Source organism: Dysidea avara, chromosome 15 (genome assembly GCF_963678975.1).
Source record: "Dysidea avara chromosome 15, odDysAvar1.4, whole genome shotgun sequence".
NCBI lineage: Eukaryota > Metazoa > Porifera > Demospongiae > Dictyoceratida > Dysideidae > Dysidea > Dysidea avara.
This window is the reverse complement of record NC_089286.1, coordinates 564542-587864: the sequence shown is the minus strand read 5'-3', so window position 1 is coordinate 587864 and position 23323 is coordinate 564542. Positions and strand designations below refer to the sequence as shown.

The window sequence follows — 23323 nt, the reverse complement described above, 5'->3', positions numbered from 1 at the left end:
ACAGTGAGCAGGCCACAACCACCAATCAATATACTACAGCAACTGCACTGTACACCACACACAGTGTGTGGTGATGGAAATTGTTTGTATTATTCCATTGCTCACTAGGCTGGTTATATTGAACCGTCTTCACGTGGAGACAAATGTGTTGGACAGCAACTAAGGATGTTAACCCTAATTACCATGCAGAAGTATCCAGATGTAAGAACTGAGGAAGGACTCTCACAACAGCAATGGGAGACAAAAAAATTAAGAGTTTTGCAGGCTACTGAATGGGGTGGTGATTTGGAAATACGCTTGCTTGCCATTGGAATAGGAAGGGAAATAGTAGTAATCACAAGATCAGGTGATAAATGCACCTCTGCACGGAGGTTTTTATGCCACCCTCCACCTGTACCTAAAATGAGAGGTGGGATTTTCATTCCTATGGACTTGGAAGATTTGCTTGATCAATGGAACAAGTATAACCCACCACCTCTTCTCATTATATTTATAATGGCATAAATCATTATGATTCCACAAACTCTTTATGAATCACATGTAAAAATTAAGCGTACAATTACTATTTTGTATTTATGTATGTCCATTGATAATTCTACCAAACAATAATGTAATTACAATTATACTGCTAACATACTAATGGAGGTCCAAAGTTACTAAGCATGCAGCAAACATACACAACATGACTAACAGAATCCCACATAGTTGCAGGAAGAGTGTCCTGCAAAATTTTAAACTCTTTGACTCGTCCAATGCTTCTTTCCACATGCACCCTTAGATGAGCAATTTTCTTGGTAAGAAATACATCATTGGGTGTCATTTGCACTTTTCCTTGAAGAAATGGCGGAATGTTCAAACGTACACCACGAGGAATCAACAAGTCATGAATAGTAAAACCTTTGTCAGCCATGACCTCATCTCCTGGCTCTAGTTTATCCAATAGTCCACTGACTTCTACTAATTTTCGGTCAGATATCGATCCTTCGTAAGCTTCTGAAACAAATGAAATTGCTCCACTGGGAGTTACACCTATTAAAACTTTTATCGTATTCTTGTTTTTGTAGGCAGAAAATGTACAAGCTTGAGATAACAGGGAAGATGGCCTTTCAACTGCAAATTCTGTTGCGTCAATAATAATTCTTGTATTTGGGTACTCTTTTTTGAATGAATCAGGCATATACTTTTTTACTACATGCCATGGTGGAAATTTCTCAATGGACTTAAGGGTGTGGAACATCAAGTTAATCCACGTATTAGTGATTCTTGAAACTGTTGCTTGTGAAACATCAAATCTATTAGCAACATCTAGCTCAGGTAGTCCAGCTCGGAGCCTAACAAGGGTTAAAAAGAATTGCTCTTTCAATGGAAGCTTGTACTTTGGTCCAGTTTTTACATCATCATAATTAGATCCACAGCGCCTCCCACTCCACTGTCTCATCACTAATGCATCTGATTCCAACATCTCATAAAAAGCCATTAAAGTTTCATAGTCTACAAATCCTGTATAAAACTTCATCAACTTTGCATCATCCCTGATGTTCTCAAGCCTAAATAAACTCTTTTTAAGCCTGTTTTCTGTTTCTGCCAGTTGATTTTGAAGACTAATAACCTGATTTTGAAGGTTAACAATCACATCCTGTTGGTCAGGTTCCTCAGCGGTTTCTGCACTAGGTTGTATATCAGTAGAATCCATACTGACAGAAACAATTTCTGCTTTCATTTTCTTTCTGCTATTCGTTGCACTAGCCATCCTCTCATTAGGTTTTTCATCCTCCAATAAAGCTTGTGATGCTTTTTGAGATGTTCGTGATCTGCGTTTAAAGCATTTTCTCCAAGGAAAACAGGATGGAACTGCATCAGGTTTTAGCCGCCGTCTCTCACAATTTAAAAGAAAATCAGTAGAAAGAAAATGGTCAGAACAAATTTTGGTACTTTTTGTGACAACAAAATCCTCATTAAGATCACGATGAATCAACCCAATCCATGTTTTTCCCTTCTTTGACTTGACATCAGGAAGGTTGTGAAAGGAAACTTTTGAGGACTCATCCCTAATCTTATTCTCACCAGAAGAATTGTAACACCCAGGCACACAACAATTGTACCCATTCCAAGGTTTGCTTGAGCTTTCAACAGCTCTGTGAAAACTAGTACTGTTCAATGATTGTGAGTCTGGAATGAAATGATTACAAATAGATATCACAATGCACGACAATTAGTTACCTGAAGAATTTGTAGTCTTTCTTTCTACACATTTTGTAGGCCCAGAGCTGATTGTAATGTTGACATCAATATTGGTGTTTGGCAATGACAAAATATCAGCTTCAGTATCTATAAAAATGCAAGTCAACATGTATGGCTCAAGCTTGGTATATGGCTATGATTTGCAGTCTGTTGGGCAGCTACAGAATGTGCAAAGCGATCGCCACTACCACTACAAGCTCCAGGTAGAGACAGAATCTGTCTCCACCTGGCAGACAGAATCTGCCAACATCAAACCCTTTATATTAGTTACAAAAATGTGTCAACAAAAAGTAAGAGCCTGAAACTATCATACTCAAGTTCCATCACACCCTTAGGTTTTGCTAGGACATTACCTTCTACATCTACATAAATGGCTGTATTATATAAAAAAATGATGCAGTATCTCACCAAGCAATTTGTGATCTTTTCCTGTGTGACACATAAGACTTTGGGCATAACCTTCAGCATCTATAAAATGGATATGCCAACAAATCAGCAAGTAGCTGTGATATATAGTCTCTAACCATTGGATAGCATTGTTTCATCCTCCATCACACTGTGATCTTGGTTTACAAAGCCAGGAATGTTACTTTCAGCATCTGTAAATTATCGTATAAGTAAGCAAAATACATATATATCTTAGCTACCGAGAATTCTGTCACCTACTGCAACACTGCTATCATCAAGACTCCAGACATTATCTTCAGCATCTACATACAAATAAACAAATTGTTATTTAGCTAGCTGATATGATGAAAGCCTCTAACCATAATATCTTCCGTCACCACCTGCTACATCATGATCAAAGCCACAAACATCACCTTCAGCTTCTACATAAAATGTTTGAAGTCAGTTCACATGTACAATCTTGATCATTTTCTTACCAAGCCTTCTCATGGCACTACTCTCAGTGGTCTCACTGGCATCACTGGCATGATCTACTGAACTGTGACTACTAACAATTTGACTCCAGGTGGACAGCAAGGTAGAATCTGTCAACATTCAACATAAAATTTTGCTAAATCACCGACCATCTCTATTAAGAGCTACAAACTGTGATCATGAATACATGTATATGTATAAGAGCCTGAACAAAACACGTTACCTCGCCGCCGCATGCACTGCCGACGGGTCAACAAGAAACAAGACTTGGGCCGGCATGCTATCGCACTACTACGCATTTTCGCACTACCCAACAACCTTTAAGCAGATTGTGTAAGGAAATACGTTGGTCTGCCTAGCGTTTACAACCCTTCGGAGGAGCCTCGCGAGAACCATCTTTTAAAAAACCATCCTTAGAACTCTTATTTAGTAAGAAAATGGCCCTTTCTACATCGGACAATAAATAAAATACCTTACCTGAACTTTCTCTTGAATTCTTCACACTGTTCATGGCGAAATACAAACCCTCTCAATGGTTGCCTGTACAAACTCCCCACACTAATGCCGCCATTTTAATATCATGACGTCAATGCGGATAAGGTCCATTACTTATATTGCTGTCAATAAAATATCAATATTCTTTATTGAACAGGTCTTTAGAACAATCTGGTAGCAGAGGATGGTTAAGGATGAGTGAAGGTCAGGAAAAAGGTCAAGAAGAAGAAGCTTCTTTACTGCCAGAGAATGGCCTTTCTGATGGAGGATTTCAGACCACACAGCTTGAACAAACAGTAAGTGACTTAAAGAGGGAAAAGGCAACAGCAAAGACAGGGTTTACAAAGGTTAGAAGGTGTTTATTGACAGTAATTCAGAGAGAGGATACAGACAGTGTAGAAATAAAAGGTATTTGTGAGGAGTTAGATGTAGCTTTAGGATGTGCTATGAATGTTATGGAGAGGTTATATGATAGGTACAAGTTAGACAAAGATAGTAAGAGTGCAGACAAGCTTAATGATGAAATAGAAAAGATTGAAATAGAATATAGCAATGCGCAGAATCGAGCGCAGGAAGTCTTGGATTCACTAAGCACACCGAGGAGGTATGACAAGTTCCTAAATAGATTACAACAACAAAAAGAAGATAGACAACAGCCAAATAGAAAGGAACCTGAGCTACCTCAACAAGAAGCTCCTCGAGATCACCAGCCACCACAAGAGAGAAGCTGTCCTGAGTCAGTTTCCGTGAGTAATGCTAGTCAGAATAATTGTACAGACCCCGGGCTTATTGGGTTAGATTTGTGGAAACAGCTAAAAAGAGTAACAATCCCAGTTTTTTCAGGTGATAAAAAGACTTAACAAAACTGGAAAGCTGCATTTACAGCTTGTGTGGACAATGCTCCTGCTACACCAGAGTACAAACTGCTACAGTTGAGGCAGTGTCTGGCAGGGGAGGCACTGAAGGCCATTGATAGTTTGGGACATTCGGCAACAGCATACCACACTGCTAAGGAGAGACTAGAAAGAAAGTTAGGAGGACAGCGTCGCCAAATAGCTTTGTATTTGGAAGAAGTGGATAACTTCAGGCCTATTAATCCAGGCAGTCACAGAGATATAGAAAGGTTTGCAGATTTATTAGATGTTACCATTGTTAACCTAAAGGATGAAGAACTTAATGATGGCCTGTTATATTTGAAATTACAGAAGAAGCTACCCACAACAATGTTATCAGGTTATCATAGGTGGATATTTGAAAACCACAAACGAGAGTCAGTTGAAAGTTTGAGAGAGTGGGTTATCCAGGAAGTAGAGTTTCAAACAAAAGCCCTGGAAGCAGTCCATGGGTTTTCCACAGTTAAATCAGGAAGGTATGAAGTTAAGAAATTTAAGAAAGATGTACCGTATAGTTTCTTTGGTAAATCCAATGTCAAGCAGGTTACTAATGAAGACAGACAGAGTTCAAGAGTCTGTAGGGTGTGCAGTAAACCCCATGGAGCGTGGGCATGTCCTGACTTTAAACAGATGGATTTACAGAACAGGTGGGACTATGCTAAACAGTGTAAATTGTGTTTCCGTTGTTTAGGTGATGGTCACTTGGGACAGTATTGTAACCGAACAAGAATATGTGGAATTGACAACTGCAAAGAAGTTCATCATAGATTACTACACAAAGATCGAGGTCCTCGTTCCAGTAGTCAAAATAAAGGAGTGGTACATGGGAAGGAAGAACTACAGTTACTGAGAAAACATGATGTGGCCAGTAAGAAGACAATTTGTGCTCCAAATGAGGGGGAGCCAAAAGCTACTAGTGACCCAAGTCAAAACGAATCATACACCACAACTACAACAAATCCAGGTACCATTGCTCTGAGGACAATTCCAGTATATTTGAGAAATGGTAATAGAAAGATTAAGGTGAACACATTATTGGATGATGCTAGTACAAAAACTTACATCAACTCAGATGTTGCAGCAGAACTTGGTCTACAAGGACAGTTACAAAAGGTTAATGTTAGCGTATTAAATGGTCATGTTGAAGCTTTTGAAACATCTCCTGTGGAATGTACTATTGAAAGTTTGGATGGAAGAGCTGCTGTGACAATTACTGCCCTTACAGCAGACAGAGTTACTGGGGAGTTGAAGGCCATTGATTGGAAATCATGTGCTGCAAAATGGGCTCATTTACAACATTTGGAATTTCCTAAACTAGGATCACGACCAACAGTGGATGTGTTGATTGGCCTTGATTGTGCAGACCTCCATTTTTCATTCAAAGATATTCGTGGACCACCTGGCCAGCCAGTGGCACGTCTTACCCCATTAGGTTGGACATGTATCGGTGCCATGGACGACAATAAACAAACAAAACTGAGTAATAACTTTGCTTGTACCTTCTTTTCTGTAGGTCAGACAGATACTGAAAAGGTAAATTTGATGTTACAAAAGTTTTGGGAAGTTGATACTAGTGGGACAGAAGAATTTTCAATAGTGAAAGCTGAGGATAATCTGGTTTTAAATATGACAGAAACATCTATAGCCTACAACAATGGTTGTTATAGAGTCGCTATTCCTTGGAAGGAAAAATTTATTAACTTACCAAACAATTACGAGATGGCAGAGAAGAGACTATACAACCTGGAGAGACGATTGTTTAGAGAACCAGAAATTGCTGAAGAATACAAGAAGATAATTGGTAAACATCTTGAAAAGGGATATGTGACAAAGGTACCTTTAATGGAGGATAACCAAGCAGTGAGATGGTACTTACCTCACTTTCCTGTTGTGAAGAAGGATCGATCAACCACAAAGGTACGAATAGTATTTGATGTTTCAGCTAAGTACAATAATGTTGCCCTAAATGATGTTATACACCAAGGTCCCAAATTACAGAATGACTTGTTTAGTGTTTTACTCCGGTTCAGAAGGTATCCCATTGCTTTGGCTTGCGACATCGCAGAAATGTATTTAAGAGTAGAATTGTATCCTAAGGATAGGCCATATCATCAATTTTTATGGAGAGACATGGATGTTAAGAAGAAACCAACTGAATACCAATTTAATCGCTTAGTGTTTGGGATAAACTCATCACCTTTTTTAGCCCAACTTGTCACTCAGCATCATGCAAGGGTTTATGAAAAACAGTATCCTAGAGCGGCAGAAGTTATATTAAAATCAACATACATGGATGATAGTATGGACTCAGTAAGTAGTGAAACAGAAGGGATTGAGCTTTATAAGGAATTGTCTGAATTGTGGGATAAGGCAGGCATGCACACTCACAAATGGTTATCAAATTCTCCGAAGGTGTTGGAAAGTATTTCTACACAGTGCAGAGCCTCTGAAATGAATTTGGACAGTGATAAATCTTTACCAGTAAAAACTTTGGGTGTTTTGTGGCTAGCTAATGATGATGTGTTTACTTTTAAGTCACAGGTCAATGACAGGGTAATTATACCAACTAAAAGAAGTTTTCTAAAGTTAATAGCGACCCTTTTTGATCCCCTTGGATTTTTGTCTCCATATATTATCAGAGCCAAGATTTTGATGCAGGAAATTTGGATTTGTGGTTTAGATTGGGACGACACCCTACCTGATGAGTTGTCATCCAAGGTGACATCGTGGTTTAGTGAGTTAACTATGTTGACTAAGATCAAGGTTCCTAGAAGCCTTCAGTTAAGTAGAAATGTTGTATCTGTTTCATTACATGTGTTTGTTGATGCATCTCAGGATGCTTATGGAGCAGTTGTTTACATGAAATCAGAATACAGTGATGGAAAGGTATCAGTCTCATTTGTAACATCTAAAACCAAAGTAGCCCCTTTACAGTCAACAAGCATTCCCCGTTTAGAATTAATGGGGGCAGTGACAGGGAAGAGATTGGCTTTATCTGTGGCAGAAGCATTGAATATTGACAAACCGTTTATAACGTTCTGGACAGACAGTACCAGTGTGTTGTGGTGGATAAAAGGGCACAGCCGACAATTTAAGCCATTTGTAGCAAACAGGATTGGAGAAATTCAAGCATCTGTTAGTCCAGATAAGTGGAGATATGTACCCACAAAAGAAAATCCTGCTGACTATTTAACAAGAGGTACTACATTGGAAGAGATATCAGAGTTGAGAGCCTGGTGGGAAGGACCAGCATTTTTGTCCGACAGTCAGAACAATTGGCCGCAGCTTAACATGGTATTCAATTCAGATAATGACACGACAGAATTGAAGAAAAAATATGTTATACGTAAGAATCCAAGTACATGTATTGCTACGCATTTATCATCTACTGCTACACTATTGAATGATGGTGTGTGCACTGGGAGGCTACAGCCAAACAGATTCTCGAGTTGGAGAAGGCTGACTAGAGTTGTGTCTTGGATTTTGAGATTTATAAACAACTGTAGAAAAGAGAGTAAGTTAGATCAAGTAGAGTTAAGTGCAGGAGAGATGTCAGACGCTGAGCATTACATAATCAAAGAGATGCAAAGGAAAGTGTTTAAGGAAGAGTATTTGTCTTTGGCGAATCATAAACAATTGCCCACAAGCAGCAAGTTACTAGGACTCTGCCCAAAACTGGATAGTGAAGGTGTGATGAGGTCAGATGGACGATTGACATATGCAGAGTTCCTTCCATATGATATAAGGTATCCCATAATTCTGCCTCGCGAATTGGGTAACAAAGCTCATAGTGAAGCACCATCATGAACTAGGGAATCATTGTGCAGGTACAAATCAAACTTTATCTTTATTGTCCACTAGATTTTGGATCATTTCTGCACGAGAAGAAATTATAGAGTGGGAAAGAGAATGTACCATTTGTAAAAGGAGAAAAGCTAAGGTAGCTCAACAGATTATGGCACCGTTACCACAAAACAGACTTACTACATCGTTACGAGCCTTTACCAAGACAGCTGTTGATTTTGGGGGACCATTCATGACAATGCAAGGAAGAGGAAGGCCACGACAAAAGAGGTATTTGTTTACTTGTTTGGCTTCCACAGCCATACATTTAGAAATGGCATATGGTTTAGATGTGGACTCTTTTGTAAATGCTTTAAGCAGGATGATTAATAGAAGAGGTATCCCAGAAGAAATGCTGTCGGATAATGGAACAAATTTTGTGGCAGCTAATAAGGAATTGTGTGAGTTGTACAAGGATCCAAAAACTAAAGCAGCTGTAGCTGATAAGGGAATTAAGTGGACATTTAATCCACCTTACGCTCCACATTTTGGAGGTGTCTTTGAAATTATGATAAAATCAGCAAAGAGAGCCATCACAGCAATTTTGAAAAATGCTGAGGTAAATGATGAAGAGCTGATGACAGCATTTTGTGGAGCAGAAGCACTAATCAATTCACGACCACTGACCTATCAGTCAGCCAGTGTTAAGGACAACATTCCCCTCACGCCAAACCATTTCTTACATGGCCAAGTTGGAGGGCAATTTGCTCCAGAGGTAATCGATGAAGTGGGATTTAATCCTAAGAAACGTTGGCGGCGGATACAAGAATTAGTGAGACATTTTTGGAATAGGTGGCTCCAAGAGTGGGTACCCAGCTTAAGTCCGAGACAGAAGTGGTTCAGGTTAAAAACAGATGTCAAGCCTGGAGATACAGTGTTGCTGGTGTCCTCAGATACCCCTCGTGGTCAGTGGCCTCTTGGAAGAGTATTGGAAGTGTATCGTAGTAAAGACCAACATGTTCGATCACTCAAGCTACAGGTTGGGGACAAACAGTACATAAGGCCTATTGTAAAGGTCTGCCCACTAGAGCTGGATTAAGAATATTTACATATACGTAAGTACTACAGTGACCAAAATTATGGAACATTAATCGATAAATTCAGTATGTGTCAATTAACTTTAAAGTTGTAATTTAACCTAAAAACTTGTCATGTGGATCATGACAATGAGGGGGAGGATGAAGAAAAGGGTAACATTAAATTGTTTACAGAAACTGATTCATCAACATGTGTAGATGAAACCTTATAAAATGACCTAGAATCTACAAAAGTGATGTCATATGACAGGTCAACAGATAGGATAAAAGGACCTTTTTAACAGAATTTCAGTCTGTCTATAGCCAGTGGTAAGAGTGTTGTTTGAATAGTTCTTTGAGTAAAAGGCTTTTGTTGTTGTTGCAGAATAGAGGATAGGACTCAGTACAGCCAGGCTGAAGATACAGCAGCTAGCAGAAGATTGGACTAAATTGACTATTTTTGTTACTTCTAATTACTTATATTGCTGTCAATAAAATATCAATATTCTTTATTGAACAGGTCTTTAGAACAATTATGTTTCTTTGTCGTGTGACCAAGGTGTTCATGTAGAGCTGAATAGTGCCTGGTTTTCAGATGGATATTGTTACTGTATTCACAGCTTTGTCTAATTAAAGCATGGGTAGTACATACAGTAATTAATACAATTTTTTTTCTAAGGACAAAGTATTTATGCTGTAAAGTGTATGCCTTGCTACATGCAGAAAAAGATGAAGAAAACAAAAGAAAAGAAGCAGAAGATAGCTAAACAGGTATAAAAGCATGCATATCTATAAAGGGTAGTTACCAACTGCAAGTGTGGCATTTTAGCCTGCTGTAATATCTGTGATTGGATGTCAATTGCCACTCTACTCTTCTTTTTTGTAGTCTTGATTCAAATTCAATAAATATTGACTTTACATTTTCATTGTAGAATGATTTTGTGATTGACGTAGGAGATACACCTCCATCATCACCTGGATCAATGCCTCTACCACAGCCAGAGGTTAGATGTGCCTAGAAATAGACATGTTGAGTAATTGTAGTCAGTTACAGCAGCGAGAATATACAAAAATGTTGAAATTCTTTCAACCAGAGTAATGCCTTTCCCACGCTGCAGTATGTAAAGTGCGTCATGCTGTACCAGACTGTTTGGGAAAGCAAAAATGATAGAAAAAACTGGTCACTCTCGCCAGGAGCTTATAAGCGCCTTTGGCGCTTATGAGCTCCTGCTCTCGCACACATTCCGTGACAACTACACTGTATATTCACGTTCTTCTATAGATTCTTTGTGTAATAAAGGATTGGATCTAGTGTTTTTAAATGCCATCAGACAATGTTTATATTTTTAGTTTCTGAAAGTGTGCAACAGTGAACACAATGTTTTTCTCTGCCCCCAATAGTCTGGCACATGAGACTAGTATCATGGATTCACCTTGTCCACCTCTGTGCCTTTTTTCTTTTTGCAGGCCATAAAATAATGTGTCTCTGGACGCTAGTGTTTTCTTTAGTTTGACATTAGGAAAGCATACACTGTAGTTATGTTCATGAAGCATCTGGTTACATCACCCTTATATGGGAGATATACTAGGGTGACTTCACAAAAAGTTATCCCATGAGAAAATATAGCTATAGTGTAAGCCAAGGGTAATTATTGTTTATGTCCATTTACCAAATAAAGGACAGTGTTAATAGTAAGATTGCGTTAAAGTATATGACTAACTGTATACAATGTGTCACAGGGTACTGAAGAGACCATGGAATCAAATAGTGATCCTGTGGGATACTATGATGGCCCAGATCCTATGGAGGATCGATACCATGATGACGATGATGATGATGATATGACCACCGTGCCAGTTTGTTCGTCACAAACTCATCAGAAGGTACAAGTATACTAACTTTTTGTAATACATCGTAAAGACCACCTTGTTAGTATGTAAAAGTCAGTGGTGACTGTAGTATATAGCTTAGGTCCAACAAATGCACTCTGATGTACTTGTAAAGGCCAACCTGTTATCGAGGTAATTTTGTCCCATAAGTTTCCATATTAATGGAATTCCTTGTATACTGTAAGTATAACCAAACACTGATACTGATTCCATATCATGAACCCTAATAAGGATTGTCCATGTTCTTGCAAGAACTTGCACCTTTATTATTAGTGATGTGCCAATACCATTTTTCACAAGCCGACCCAGATGTAATTTAGGGAAACTGGCCCATAGTGAGATTTTGCATTAGAGGTGTAATTTGCAGAAACCAACCAGTCTTAACTGATATTTAGGCATTACACTGATCCGAATCGTGATAATCAGATACCATGGTTGTTGGCCATTTAATTGTGCTACATGTAGTAACAGGTGGTAATGTATGGTCTTTTGTACCACTCGCTACATACCCAGCCATTTTAATGTGCATGTGTGTGAGTTATTACTTCATTTCTGAACAGTAACAACCCAAACTGGGCTGTTCCTCCTTGAAATGGCAGATGCCATTCCGTCATACACAATTGCACTTGAATTTTCAGTATTAAAGATTTTTTTTCATAAAATGTGTCTTTTATGGTTTAATTAAACCCTTTAAGGACCGGCGCCGTAATATTACGTCCTAAATACGCCTTGCTTGAAAGCCCACTGCCGTAATATTACATCCTAGTGTACAAGTTGTAAACAAAATGTTGTAATGCGTCATCACAACACACTATGTGTAAGAAACCAACACCATCTTATTCGCCGATTATTTCCATGTACTGTATAAAGCCACTTATTTTTGTCAACCTAAGCCAGAAGTAGGTTACAATTACACTTACCTTATACAAATCGTACCATACCTTCTGTTCTGAATGTTATTTTTGGATGAAACAAGAACTACAGTGTGCATTATTTAAGGGCGAGTCGAATGATATAAAGGGTCACGTGATCCGGCTTAGTAAAACTAAAACAGCTATTTCATTTAATGCACACCGATTTTTCTTCGTGAACCAGCACCTGAAAGTTGCTTTGTTACTCGAGAAACATTAGTTCTATACTTTAGTAAGTTGAATGATGTTGTACAGTATTGTTAGGCGAGTTTTCTAGTATAATTTGTTGTAGCATTGATTAGCTCTAGGCGCTTTGTCAACTTAGCAAAGTAGCTTTAACTTTTTAATAATCACGAAATATAATATTTACACAGCGTGCGGGATTGGGGATAGTTTCTAAATGATTTTTCTTGCTTTGGGTCACATACGTGGGTAGAAAATCTGTTTTGTTTCAGTAGTCCAAGGATGTGGGAGTCTCATGTGTTTGCTTAGAATTCGGTAGAGATAAATTGACACGGTTTCTTAGTACAGTGTAAAATCACTTGTGTATTTTCTGGCAGTTGAACGCAGTGAATTAAACAGAAAATAAGCTCCCACAGGAATACGTAATGTAGTTGCGTCACGTGGGGACGTGATGCAGCAGGGTGGGTATATAAAGTTGGGATAGTGTGCACTAATTCAATCTATGCCACGTTTTCAGTACAGATTGGCTGATTTTATTGTCGTTACGTGGGTGATTCGCAAACGCTATGGAAGAAAAGTTCGATCGCCTTTTCCAAGAGCTGCGTGAATCCCAAGAGGAGACACGGAGATTCCGGCAGGAGGTGGAACAGAAGTTAGAAGCGTCCATCGCTGATGTTAAACGGGAAGTTAACATAGCCCAAGTAAGGACGAGCGAAGACATGGCCAGGAAGATCGGCAACACTTCTTACCAATTTAAGAAGAAGGGCCACGAGCACCAGTATCAATTCAACTGCGGAGTGGAGGAGTCAATGTCCCTAGCCCGAGCGGACTTGTCCAAGCTCAATCCGACGAGCGCGGAACAGAAGGCGGCCTTGGAGTCAGCCGGAGCTAACCTGGAGGAAGGTATGAAGGCTCTGGCAACAAGGCAAAAACACATTAAAATTGCTGACCGCTCTGAGCATGGCTGGGGCACAGTCGCCCATTACCAGGAAGATCCCCTGGCGTCCAGCCCTGAAGACGAAAAAGAAATAGAGAGAGCAGAAACCAAGGCAGAGAAGGATGTTAAGAAGGAGACCGAGAGAGCCAATAAGACAAGCTACAAACGCCGAGGAGGAGGTGGCAGAAAGAGGCGTTTTCAGCCTTACCCACAGTGGAATGACCACCAGGCCTTCAATCCTAATGGATATTTTGACAGGAGGGAGCAGTGGTGGCCTCCCCCAGCCAACATGGTGCCTCAGAGGCCCAACAGATTTAGAGTGATTGGGCCCTGTTTCCAGTGTGGTGGCTACGGACATATAGCCAAGTTCTGCTCAGTGACGAACAGGCCGTATCCTTTTTCTCAGTCTGTGGTAAGCAGTGCTGAGGTATGTGAACCTAGCCCAGGGCTAGCAGAGTTGTCTTTGTGTCACAGGAGTGTTGATGGCATTGTTGCCAGCAAGATCACACACAGTGTATGTGTTAATGAGTGGGTTGGTTTAGATCAGGTTTTGTCAAAAGAATGTGTGGATGGCCCATCAGCGATGCATGCAAATGAGGACAAAAGTATACTTGACACTAAAAGAGATTATAATTTATATCAATTTTGGGAAGTAGAGGGCCAGGGACCTGGACAAATAATGGATGTACAGGGCCGCCTTAAACAAAGTTTATCGTATTGGAGGGATGTATTAGAGGCACCACCTTACATACTTGACTGTATTGAAAATGGATACCGCTTACCGTTAAAATTTATTCCTCCATCCCACATCCAACATAACCACCAATCATCACAGACTCACCATAGTTTTGTGGATGAAGCAATAAGTAGTCTATGCGCAAATCGTTGCATCGCCAAAGTGGATGCACAGCCACATGTTTGTAGCCCTTTATCTGTTGTGTCTAATGCTGCAGGAAAGTTACGTCTAGTGTTAAATTTGAGGTATGTTAATCAATTTCTTCATGTTATGACCTTCAAATACGAAGACTTACGCGTAGCAGCCCTCATGTTTGAAAAGTTTGAATTTATGTTCAAGTTTGACCTCAAATCAGGTTATCACCATGTAGATATACACCCTGAATGTTATAAATTTTTAGGTTTCCATTCTAGAGAAATCTTTTACGTATGTACGGTGTTGCCTTTTGGACTTTCTAGTGCTTGTTACCTGTTTACGAAGCTTTTAAGGCCGCATATTCGGTTGTGGAGAGGTAGAGGTCTTAAAGCTATTGTTTACCTCGATGATGGTATTGTGGCTGTACGTGGGAAAGATAGAGCTATAAGAGAAAGTACTGCAGTAAAAAGGGATTTAGAGAATGCTGGTTTTGTGATCAATATAGAAAAGAGCCAGTGGGACCCTGCCCATAGTATGGAATGGCTTGGGTTTATTATAGACCTGTCTAAAGGAGAGTTCTCAGTCCCAGATGAGAAGATTAGCAGACTTAAGAGCAAATTATTAGAGATAAAAAGTACCAAATCTGCTGGTGCAAGGCAAATAGCTAGTATTACAGGATCAATAGTTTCAATGTCACTGGCCCTTGGTTCAGTATCCAGATTAATGACCCGTAGTTTGTATGCGGTGCTTAGTAACAGAAACTCGTGGTGGCAAGAACTTCCCCTGACTATGCAAGCTCAGGACGAAGTGTGTTTCTGGCTTGAAAGAATTTCAGAGTTTAATGGACAGAACATATGGCCCAAGCCATCAGCTCTCCGTGTTGTTTATTCAGATGCTAGCTCTACAGGCTTTGGTGGGTATACGGTGGAGCATGGTAACCTGGTGGCCAATGGGCAATGGGCAGCTCCAGAGGCAGCTCAAAGTTCCACTTGGCGAGAGCTGCGTGCAGTCAGGCTGGTATTGGAATCATTTCAAGGAAAGCTAGCGAATGAGAGAGTCCGCTGGTTCACAGACAATCAAAATGTAGTTAGAATCGTGCAACATGGTAGCCCAAAGGTGATCCTGCAAGCAGAGGCCTTAGGAATATTTTCTCTATGTGTTAATAACTCAATAAGACTAGAACCTGAATGGATACCAAGGGAATTGAATGAGCTGGCTGACTATTACAGCCGTATAATGGACCATGATGACTACATGCTTAATCCTTCTGTCTTTGCCTGGCTAGATGAGCTTTGGGGCCCACACAGTGTTGACAGATTTGCTAGCCCAAGTAATGCCCACCTTGATAGGTTCAATACAAGATACTGGGCTCCTGGGTCAGAAGCTGTAGATGCATTTACATGTGACTGGAGCGCTGATAACAACTGGTTGTTTCCGCCCGTCTACTTAGTTCCTAGAGTGATCAGGCATGCACAGGCAGCAGCTGCGAAAGGTACCCTAATAGTTCCCCAATGGATTTCTGCCCCATTCTGGCCATTGCTATTCCCAAACGGTGTGGAACCAGCAGACTTTATTACAGAATGGCTTGAATTGCCGCTTAGTGAGGCACTAATTTTACCAGGTCCTTCTGGATCAAGCTTATTTGTAGGGTTTCCCAATACACCAGTCCTGGCTGTCAGGTTTCATTGTTAAGCAGAATCATAGCAAATTAAATTAAAAAATAAATAAATAAAAATAAAATTAAAATAAATAAAAATAAATAAATAAATAAAATAAAGCATCTATGTAGGTGTAGTGAGTTACATGCTGTAGTGGTACCAGCTCAAAGGTCTATGCTGTGCTGGTCATGGCTTAGGTTTACTACTGTGGTAGAAGTTGTATGCTGTGTTGGTCACAGCCTGAAGGGTATGTTGTGTTGGTCACACCTTGAAAGGTATGTCATGTTTGACACAGCTTGAAGGGTATGTTGTGTTGGGCGCAGACTGAAGTGTATGCTGAGTTGATCCCAGCGGAGAATTATACGCTGTGTTGGTCACAGTCCAGTGATGTAGGTGGGGTACTCGCAGCTCAAAAGATGTGCTGGGTTGCACACAACGAGCATTCATATGATGTGTTGGTTACAGCCCAGACATATTGGGGCATGACCTCAGGGGTAGCCAATATGGCGCCTTGACCCAAAGTTGGGATTCCACACTACAAGTAATATGGCACAATGACCTTACTGCGTGTGCATGGTTTGTGTTCTGCAGATGTGCTGGTACATGGGAGCTGGACTCTAATGAAGGACCTAGAGGACCCAGAGCTGAAGGAACTTGCCGGCAGGCTGCCACACACAATATTGCACAGCCGAGCAGACAGCACTGTTAAGAAATACTGTGGAGCTTTCAAAAGATGGAAAATCTGGGCAGCGTCTCACAAGCTGCTTGCTATTCCAGCCAAACCGCATGAATTCGCTTTGTACCTGCAATTCATTGGTGAGCATTCGGTATCAAAGTCAGCTGTAGAAGAAGCCTGCAATGCGTTGTCGTGGGTCCACTCGGTATCAGGTTTAGACTCACCAACAACACACCCCCTGGTGAAAGCTACATTGTCAGGCCTGCAACGCACTTTAGCCAAGCCGGTTGTGAAGAAGGAACCAATGACAATTGAGATGATTGAGGCAGTGGTTAGAGATGCAGAATGCTCAGGCTCCTTGTCTGATCTAAGGTTGGCAACCGCATGTGTTCTAGGTTATGCTGGATTCCTGAGGTTCAATAAACCTCACTCCAGCTGATTTTGAAGTCAGTGGGGATATGATGAAGATCCGAATAAAGCACAGCAAGACTGATCAGTTGAGGCAGGGTGATGAGGTAGTTATTGCCAGAACAGGGTCTAGAACCTGCCCGGTTGCTATGTTCGAGCGATACCTGCAAAGAGTGGGAATGTCCAAAGGTGATGGTAGGTTCCTGTTTAGGGCAATCCAAAGGACAAAGAATGGAGAAAGCCTATGAGAATCAGGTACCATAAGTTACACCTGTTTGCGTAGCGTGTTTCTTAGGAAGATGACAAGTCTGGGGTTCCCAGCACATGAGTTTGGCCTTCACAGTATGAGGTCAGGTGGTGCCACTGCCGCAGCTAATGCTAATGTGCCAGACCGCATATTTAAGAGACATGGCAGGTGGAAGAGTGAGAATGCTAAAGATGGCTATGTTAAGGATAGTCTGGAGAACCGTCTAGAGGTCTCTAGAAAAATTGGATTGTATCTTTATTGTGACGCTTTCTTTGTAGCCCTAGTAGTATCAATAGCCAACTGCTTTGGTGGCACAACCCCATTGGATGAGAGTTTATATGCATGTGTATTGGGGTGTATGGGTAATCAGGGTATGATGTGGGAGGTGTATTTTCTGGCGGTTGAACGCAGTGAATTAGACAGAAAATAAGCTCCGTGGGGACGTGACGCAGCAGGGTGGGTATATAAAGTTGGGATAGTGTGCACTAATTCAATCTATGCCACGTTTTCAGTACAGGTTGGCTCCCACCCACCCACCCTAATTTCCTTAGCTGTGTTTAGATGAGTTGTTACAATGAAGTGGATTGGATGCTGGACTCTTCTGACATTTTGCATACACTGAACATCTGTATCATTTTGCACACATGCAGAGTGGAGCATTTTTGGGTTTTTCCCTGTTGGTATAATAAAAAAAAAAAAAGAAGCCATCAGGTTTTTCCTAGGGCCGCTTGGGCTGAGCAGTCCTGAATTTTTTTGTTAAGTTTATTATTATTATGCTAGCCCCCACTCTGCCACTCAAGTTATCGTGCATACTGTGAATTTTACTGTTAGTGTATGGTGTCGTGCGTTTTGGTGTCGTGTGTGTTTTAGTAGTATCAATAGCCAACTGCTTTGGTGGCACAACCCATCTAGTAGTATCAATAGCCAACTGCTTTGGTGGCACAACCCCATTAGATGAGAGTTTATATGCATGTGTATTGGGGTGTATGGGTAATCAGGGTATGATGTGGGAGCCTATGAATACATGCAATCAACTACAATGCCAACTTTCTTACTTAAAGTACAGTGCTGGTTACTATGAGTGCCTGTAATGTACTTTCAGTGTGATAGTTGTATAAATCTATTCCTAGTATATTGTTGTTGCAACCTCAAAACAGTCAGTAAAAAGATTTGGAAGTATCAATATACAGTAGGTCCTAATGACTATGTCCTGTTTATAGGGTACAACCGTGGATTCTAATGCTCACCATGTGGATAACCAGATGGCCATTGGGAAATATTTGGTGGAGTTGGGAGAGTATCAGGTATGTATATATTAAATAGCATGATGCGTATTTCTTTTTTTAAACCTCTCTAAACCAACACAGTGGCTCTTGAAAATGCATAATATTTTACATTTATTTGTTTAAACATACTAAACTCTAGCCTTTGTTTCAGACCTACATGTAAATCTTTGCTTAATACTTTTCTAAGAAATAAAAACTTATCCAAATTATTATAGCAGTGCTGTAATAGTTATATGCAATAGTTGGTAATGAGTCCGGGTACAGCTACATGTGTGTGCGTGTTGTGTGTGTGTGTGTGCGTGTTGTGTGTGTGTGTGTGTACATGTGTGAAAAGGCCTTCCTAGTAGATCTATAACTGAAACTGAAAACACTGCAGTAGAATCTCCATTTAATGCATATCTTGATAGTGGGCACTTATCCAAACGAAATTTAAGAGCAGAAGAGAATTTTACAGTTAAGAATCTACTATGGATTTTGGTAGTTACATTTCAGCTTGAATTGGCTGCAGTTTAGGTATGTGGAGTGATTTTATCAATAGGATGCTTTGTAGCGTAGCCTAAGGTGTAGCTAGGCACGCAACCAATTTAAAAAAAAACTTTGGAATGTTGGTAGGTGTTAAATAGAATCTTGTTAGAATGCATCAAAAACATAGCTTAGGCGACCTAATATGCAGTTGTAGGCAAAGGAATTGTTAGTTCTACACAATGTGCAATGGTTAGGAAAACCTTATTACAGTAGGTTCTGTTTGGTGCACCCTAGTTAATTGGTTTCATTCCGGTTTTTAGCACTACCTGCTACGGCGCTTGTTAATACAGAAGTAAAACATTTTATAATATCACCATTTCTACGCTTAAGCAGTTCTTGCAAAAAGGTATATCGTCCCTCCTTTGTTGCCCAGTTCCTTTTTCCACTACTGCATAGGTGGCAATTTACGGTACAACTGTCATGTATAAGTATATGTAGTCCTACAACATTTACTAACTTTTGCTTTTTTCTTCTATCCGATATTTCAAGTATTAAGACAAAGCTTTATTGCAGCTGTCTACAACTGGCCATGAAGCAAGAGAAGCTTTATTACTGCTGGCCACTAAGGGCTTTGTTACAAATGGCCATGAAGCAACAAGCTTACTGCTGGCCATTAAGGGGTACCTCTGGGCCACGAAGCGAGCTTTTTTACTGCTAACCACTAAGAGACTAAGCTTTATTACAGCTGGCTATGCATGGATGCCAGAAACTCTGTCAGCTTTTTACAGATGAGCACAAGTTACAACTAGGTTGTGAAGTTTGTAGCGATGGTCTAATGGCGATAGAGCTGACTAGCAGTCGAGCGTAAACATGCTTGCAATAATTTAGAACATTGTGGCGGTACAGTAGGTACTGTGTAGCTGTTTACGAAGCTGATCATTCTTCCCTCGGCTATCCATCACACCACAATTCGGATAGAAAGTGCCACCCTTTGTTACAGCCTACCACTACACAATTTTAATAAATTCGAGCAATTACCGTACAGCGGGTTATTGTTGCGAGTCCAAATTTTTGCGAGGCTGCTGAAATAGCCTCTAGCATAAATTTCTGCAATTGCTAAATCTGCGAAACACAAGTGATTTGTATAGCTTTTGCATTATTTGTTACAGGTAATGCATAGCGAAAATTTTGTTTGTCAGAGCTTCATTCGCAAAGTTCACAAAAATTTGGACCTCACACACATAACCCGCTATACGGTACTCATGTCAGACAGCAAAAGAACCCCTAGAAAATGGGTAGTCAACTCTATTAGAAAGTAATGTAGCTATGTAGTTGGATTGTTTTGTGGGATTATCACCAAAGACTAGCTCTATCCAGATAGTGTTTGGCAGAGTTGCTGCAAGGTGAGTAGCTAGCAGTGATTGTAGGATCTTTACTATTCTTTGCATGGTTTGTTGTACTAAACCTTGAGCTAATACCATGTAATCTGCTAAATATACACACCCTGTGATAACATATTTTCCAACCAATGGAAGGGACCACAAATTAATGTGCGGTAGGCTGTTGTTACAGTAATTGCTGTATAGCTGGTACTCCAGCATAATTATAAGTTACAGTGAAACCTCACTTAGTGGCCACCTTTAGTAGGTCCCAGACACCGCTTTGATACACTTTTTAACCTCAGTAATAAGGCCACCTCATTATTGAGGCCAAGTTTTTTGGACCCAGAGGTGGCCCTATTAATGAGATTTCACTGCATGAACATTTCAGACAGTAGTAGGTACCAGACAGCCCAGATAAGAGAGGTTCCACTTAAGAGCTATATCACTGCTTGAAATGTGACGATATTACTAAATATCACGATATCCATACATGGGTGGTGCAAAGTATTATTTTTAACCAGGCGCGTGGGCACGTGCCTGGTTTACTGAAATTGTTTTACGAAAAGTGTGTGTGTATGTTTGTTTGTCTGTCCACAGCCGCACTTGTGCGTGAAGGTAGCTCTGTGACTAAATAAAGCCTATGCTAAGTCTTAGCTCGAAGGCTTCGCCCAGCGGCTTTCTGCAAACTTTATGGGAGACCTTTCCAGTAGACTTTTCCGGCGTTGTACAACTGAAAAACACCGCAGTAGGCCTAGCTGGCTCTCAGGTACGGCACATCTCTTCCTCTAGAAAGTGGGCGTGACCCGTACCTATGCAAAAGAAAATGAAGAGCAGCTTCAAGGCTTTGTTCAAATAAGAAGATACTTCTGTGCGTAAAGTGTTGTTTAAAGTCGTTTATTACAATTATGCTTCCTTAGAAACATATTTCGGGAAATACAAGTATTTCATGAATTACATTGGTGAATGGTGATTAAGTCCAGGTAGAGCTGCACAGTGGCGCCTGGTTTTTAGAAGTAGCACAACATCAACTTGTTTCAAAAATACATAAATGGCTCTTTCTTTGGATAGATGTGATTAACGTTGGCTAACATTTTTGTCATAAGGTTTCATAAATATGAACTTACACCAAATACATAGAAATCTTGAAATAAGATAAAACGATGTTACAATTTGAAGACGATATCAGAAGTAAATATCACGATGTACAGTACGATAATATTGTGATATTGCCCAGCACTAGTTCCACTGTAATATTGTATAGGCAATTCTAAATTCGAATGTGCAGTAAAGAAAGAAACACTAGTTCATTAGCCTTGTCCACCAGTCCAGTGATTGTATACAGTACAACTGTTTTACCCTCTACATAACAAAGTGTTATAAAAAAATGTGGGTCACATATAATATCCTAAACTTGTTATTAAATTCTTTGACTTGTTGTACTTACACTGATGATGTATGCCTTTAGAAAGAGCAGTTTGGTTTACTGAAGGGCCGGTTAGATGGATTAGAACGCCAGGTACAAGTACTCCTGGCTTCTGGGGTTGCCAGAGCTTTAACAGCTCCTTGTGGGACAGCATTGACCAGGCTGGGTGAGTATGTATAATAGGTATTACTTGCTCTTACTGTGTGTGAAACTATCATTTCTCTAGATCCCTACACACAAGCACTGACAACTACATCGTCATGGACAGCACGTCAATCAACAATAGCAACATCTATAGTACCTCCACATACGACGACGACAACAACATCTACAGTACTTCGATATACCACATCCACGTTACCACAAATCACAACACCTATGTTATCCCAATGCACAACGACGACAACAATTATGGTACCTCAACACACAACAATGACATCTACGGTGCCACCATCAGATACATGTATCACACCAGTGCCACCATCAGATACATGCATCACACCAGTGCCACCATCAGCTACATGCATCACACCAGTGCCACCATCAGCTACATGCATCACACCAGTGCCACCATCAGCTACATGCATCACACCAGTGCCACCATCAGCTACATGCATCACACCAGTGCCACCATCAGCTACATGCATCACACCAGTGCCACCATCAGATACATGTATCACACCAGTGCCACCATCAGCTACATGCATCACACCAGTGCCACCATCAGATACATGTATCACACCAGTGCCACCATCAGATACATGCATCACACCAGTGCCACCATCAGATACATGTTTCACACCAGTGCCACCATCAGATACATGTATCACACCAGTGCCACCATCAGCTACATGCATCACACCAGTGCCACCATCAGCTACATGCATCACACCAGTGCCACCATCAGATACATGCATCACACCAGTGCCACCATCAGCTACATGCATCACACCAGTGCCACCATCAGATACATGTATCACACCAGTGCCACCATCAGCTACATGCATCACACCAGTGCCACCATCAGCTACATGTATCACACCAGTGCCACCATCAGCTACATGCATCACACCAGTGCCACCATCAGATACATGATTCACACCAGTGCCACCATCAGATACATGTATCACACCAGTGCCACCATCAGCTACATGCATCACACCAGTGCCACCATCAGCTACATGTTTCATACCAGTGCCACCATCAGATACATGTATCACACCAGTGCCACCATCAGCTACATGCATCACACCAGTGCCACCATCAGATACATGTTTCACACCAGTGCCACCATCAGATACATGTATCACACCAGTGCCACCATCAGCTACATGCATCACACCAGTGCCACCATCAGATACATGTTTCACACCAGTGCCACCATCAGATACATGTATCACACCAGTGCCACCATCAGCTACATGTTTCACACCAGTGCCACCATCAGATACATGTATCACACCAGTGCCACCATCAGCTACATGTATCACACCAGTGCCACCATCAGATACATGTATCACACCAGTGCCACCATCAGCTACATGTTTCACACCAGTGCCACCATCAGATACATGTATCACACCAGTCACAGGAAATCCAGAACAAAGGTACGCCAT

General features: G+C 40.7%; 4 protein-coding genes across 4 annotated transcripts; 3 read left to right on the top strand and 1 right to left on the bottom strand.

Annotated features, from left to right (window-relative positions):
* Window positions 1-508: 508 nt before the first annotated feature.
* Window positions 509-3692, bottom strand: LOC136245458 (uncharacterized). Its single transcript, XM_066036995.1, has 8 exons — window positions 3601-3692; window positions 3126-3233; window positions 3009-3071; window positions 2889-2951; window positions 2766-2840; window positions 2650-2709; window positions 2221-2328; window positions 509-2169 (listed from the first exon to the last, which is right to left on the bottom strand). The coding sequence occupies exons 1-8, from the start codon at window positions 3632-3634 to the stop codon at window positions 629-631; spliced, it is 2052 nt and encodes a 683-aa protein (XP_065893067.1). The 5' UTR covers window positions 3635-3692; the 3' UTR covers window positions 509-628.
* A 120-nt stretch (window positions 3693-3812) lies between these two features.
* Window positions 3813-9882, top strand: LOC136245935 (uncharacterized). Its single transcript, XM_066037385.1, has 5 exons — window positions 3813-4461; window positions 4504-6428; window positions 7347-8585; window positions 8645-9700; window positions 9756-9882. The coding sequence occupies exons 1-3, from the start codon at window positions 3813-3815 to the stop codon at window positions 8316-8318; spliced, it is 3546 nt and encodes a 1181-aa protein (XP_065893457.1). The 3' UTR covers window positions 8319-8585; window positions 8645-9700; window positions 9756-9882.
* Window positions 8467-9393, top strand: LOC136245934 (uncharacterized). Its single transcript, XM_066037384.1, has one exon. It carries the CDS (start codon window positions 8467-8469, stop codon window positions 9391-9393), a length of 927 nt encoding a protein of 308 aa, XP_065893456.1.
* Window positions 9883-10099: 217 nt separating the features above from the next.
* On the top strand, window positions 10100-22802 carry LOC136245933 (uncharacterized). Its single transcript, XM_066037383.1, has 6 exons — window positions 10100-10141; window positions 10303-10374; window positions 11111-11254; window positions 18372-18455; window positions 21750-21873; window positions 21934-22802. The coding sequence occupies exons 1-6, from the start codon at window positions 10100-10102 to the stop codon at window positions 22800-22802; spliced, it is 1335 nt and encodes a 444-aa protein (XP_065893455.1).
* Window positions 22803-23323: the final 521 nt, after the last annotated feature.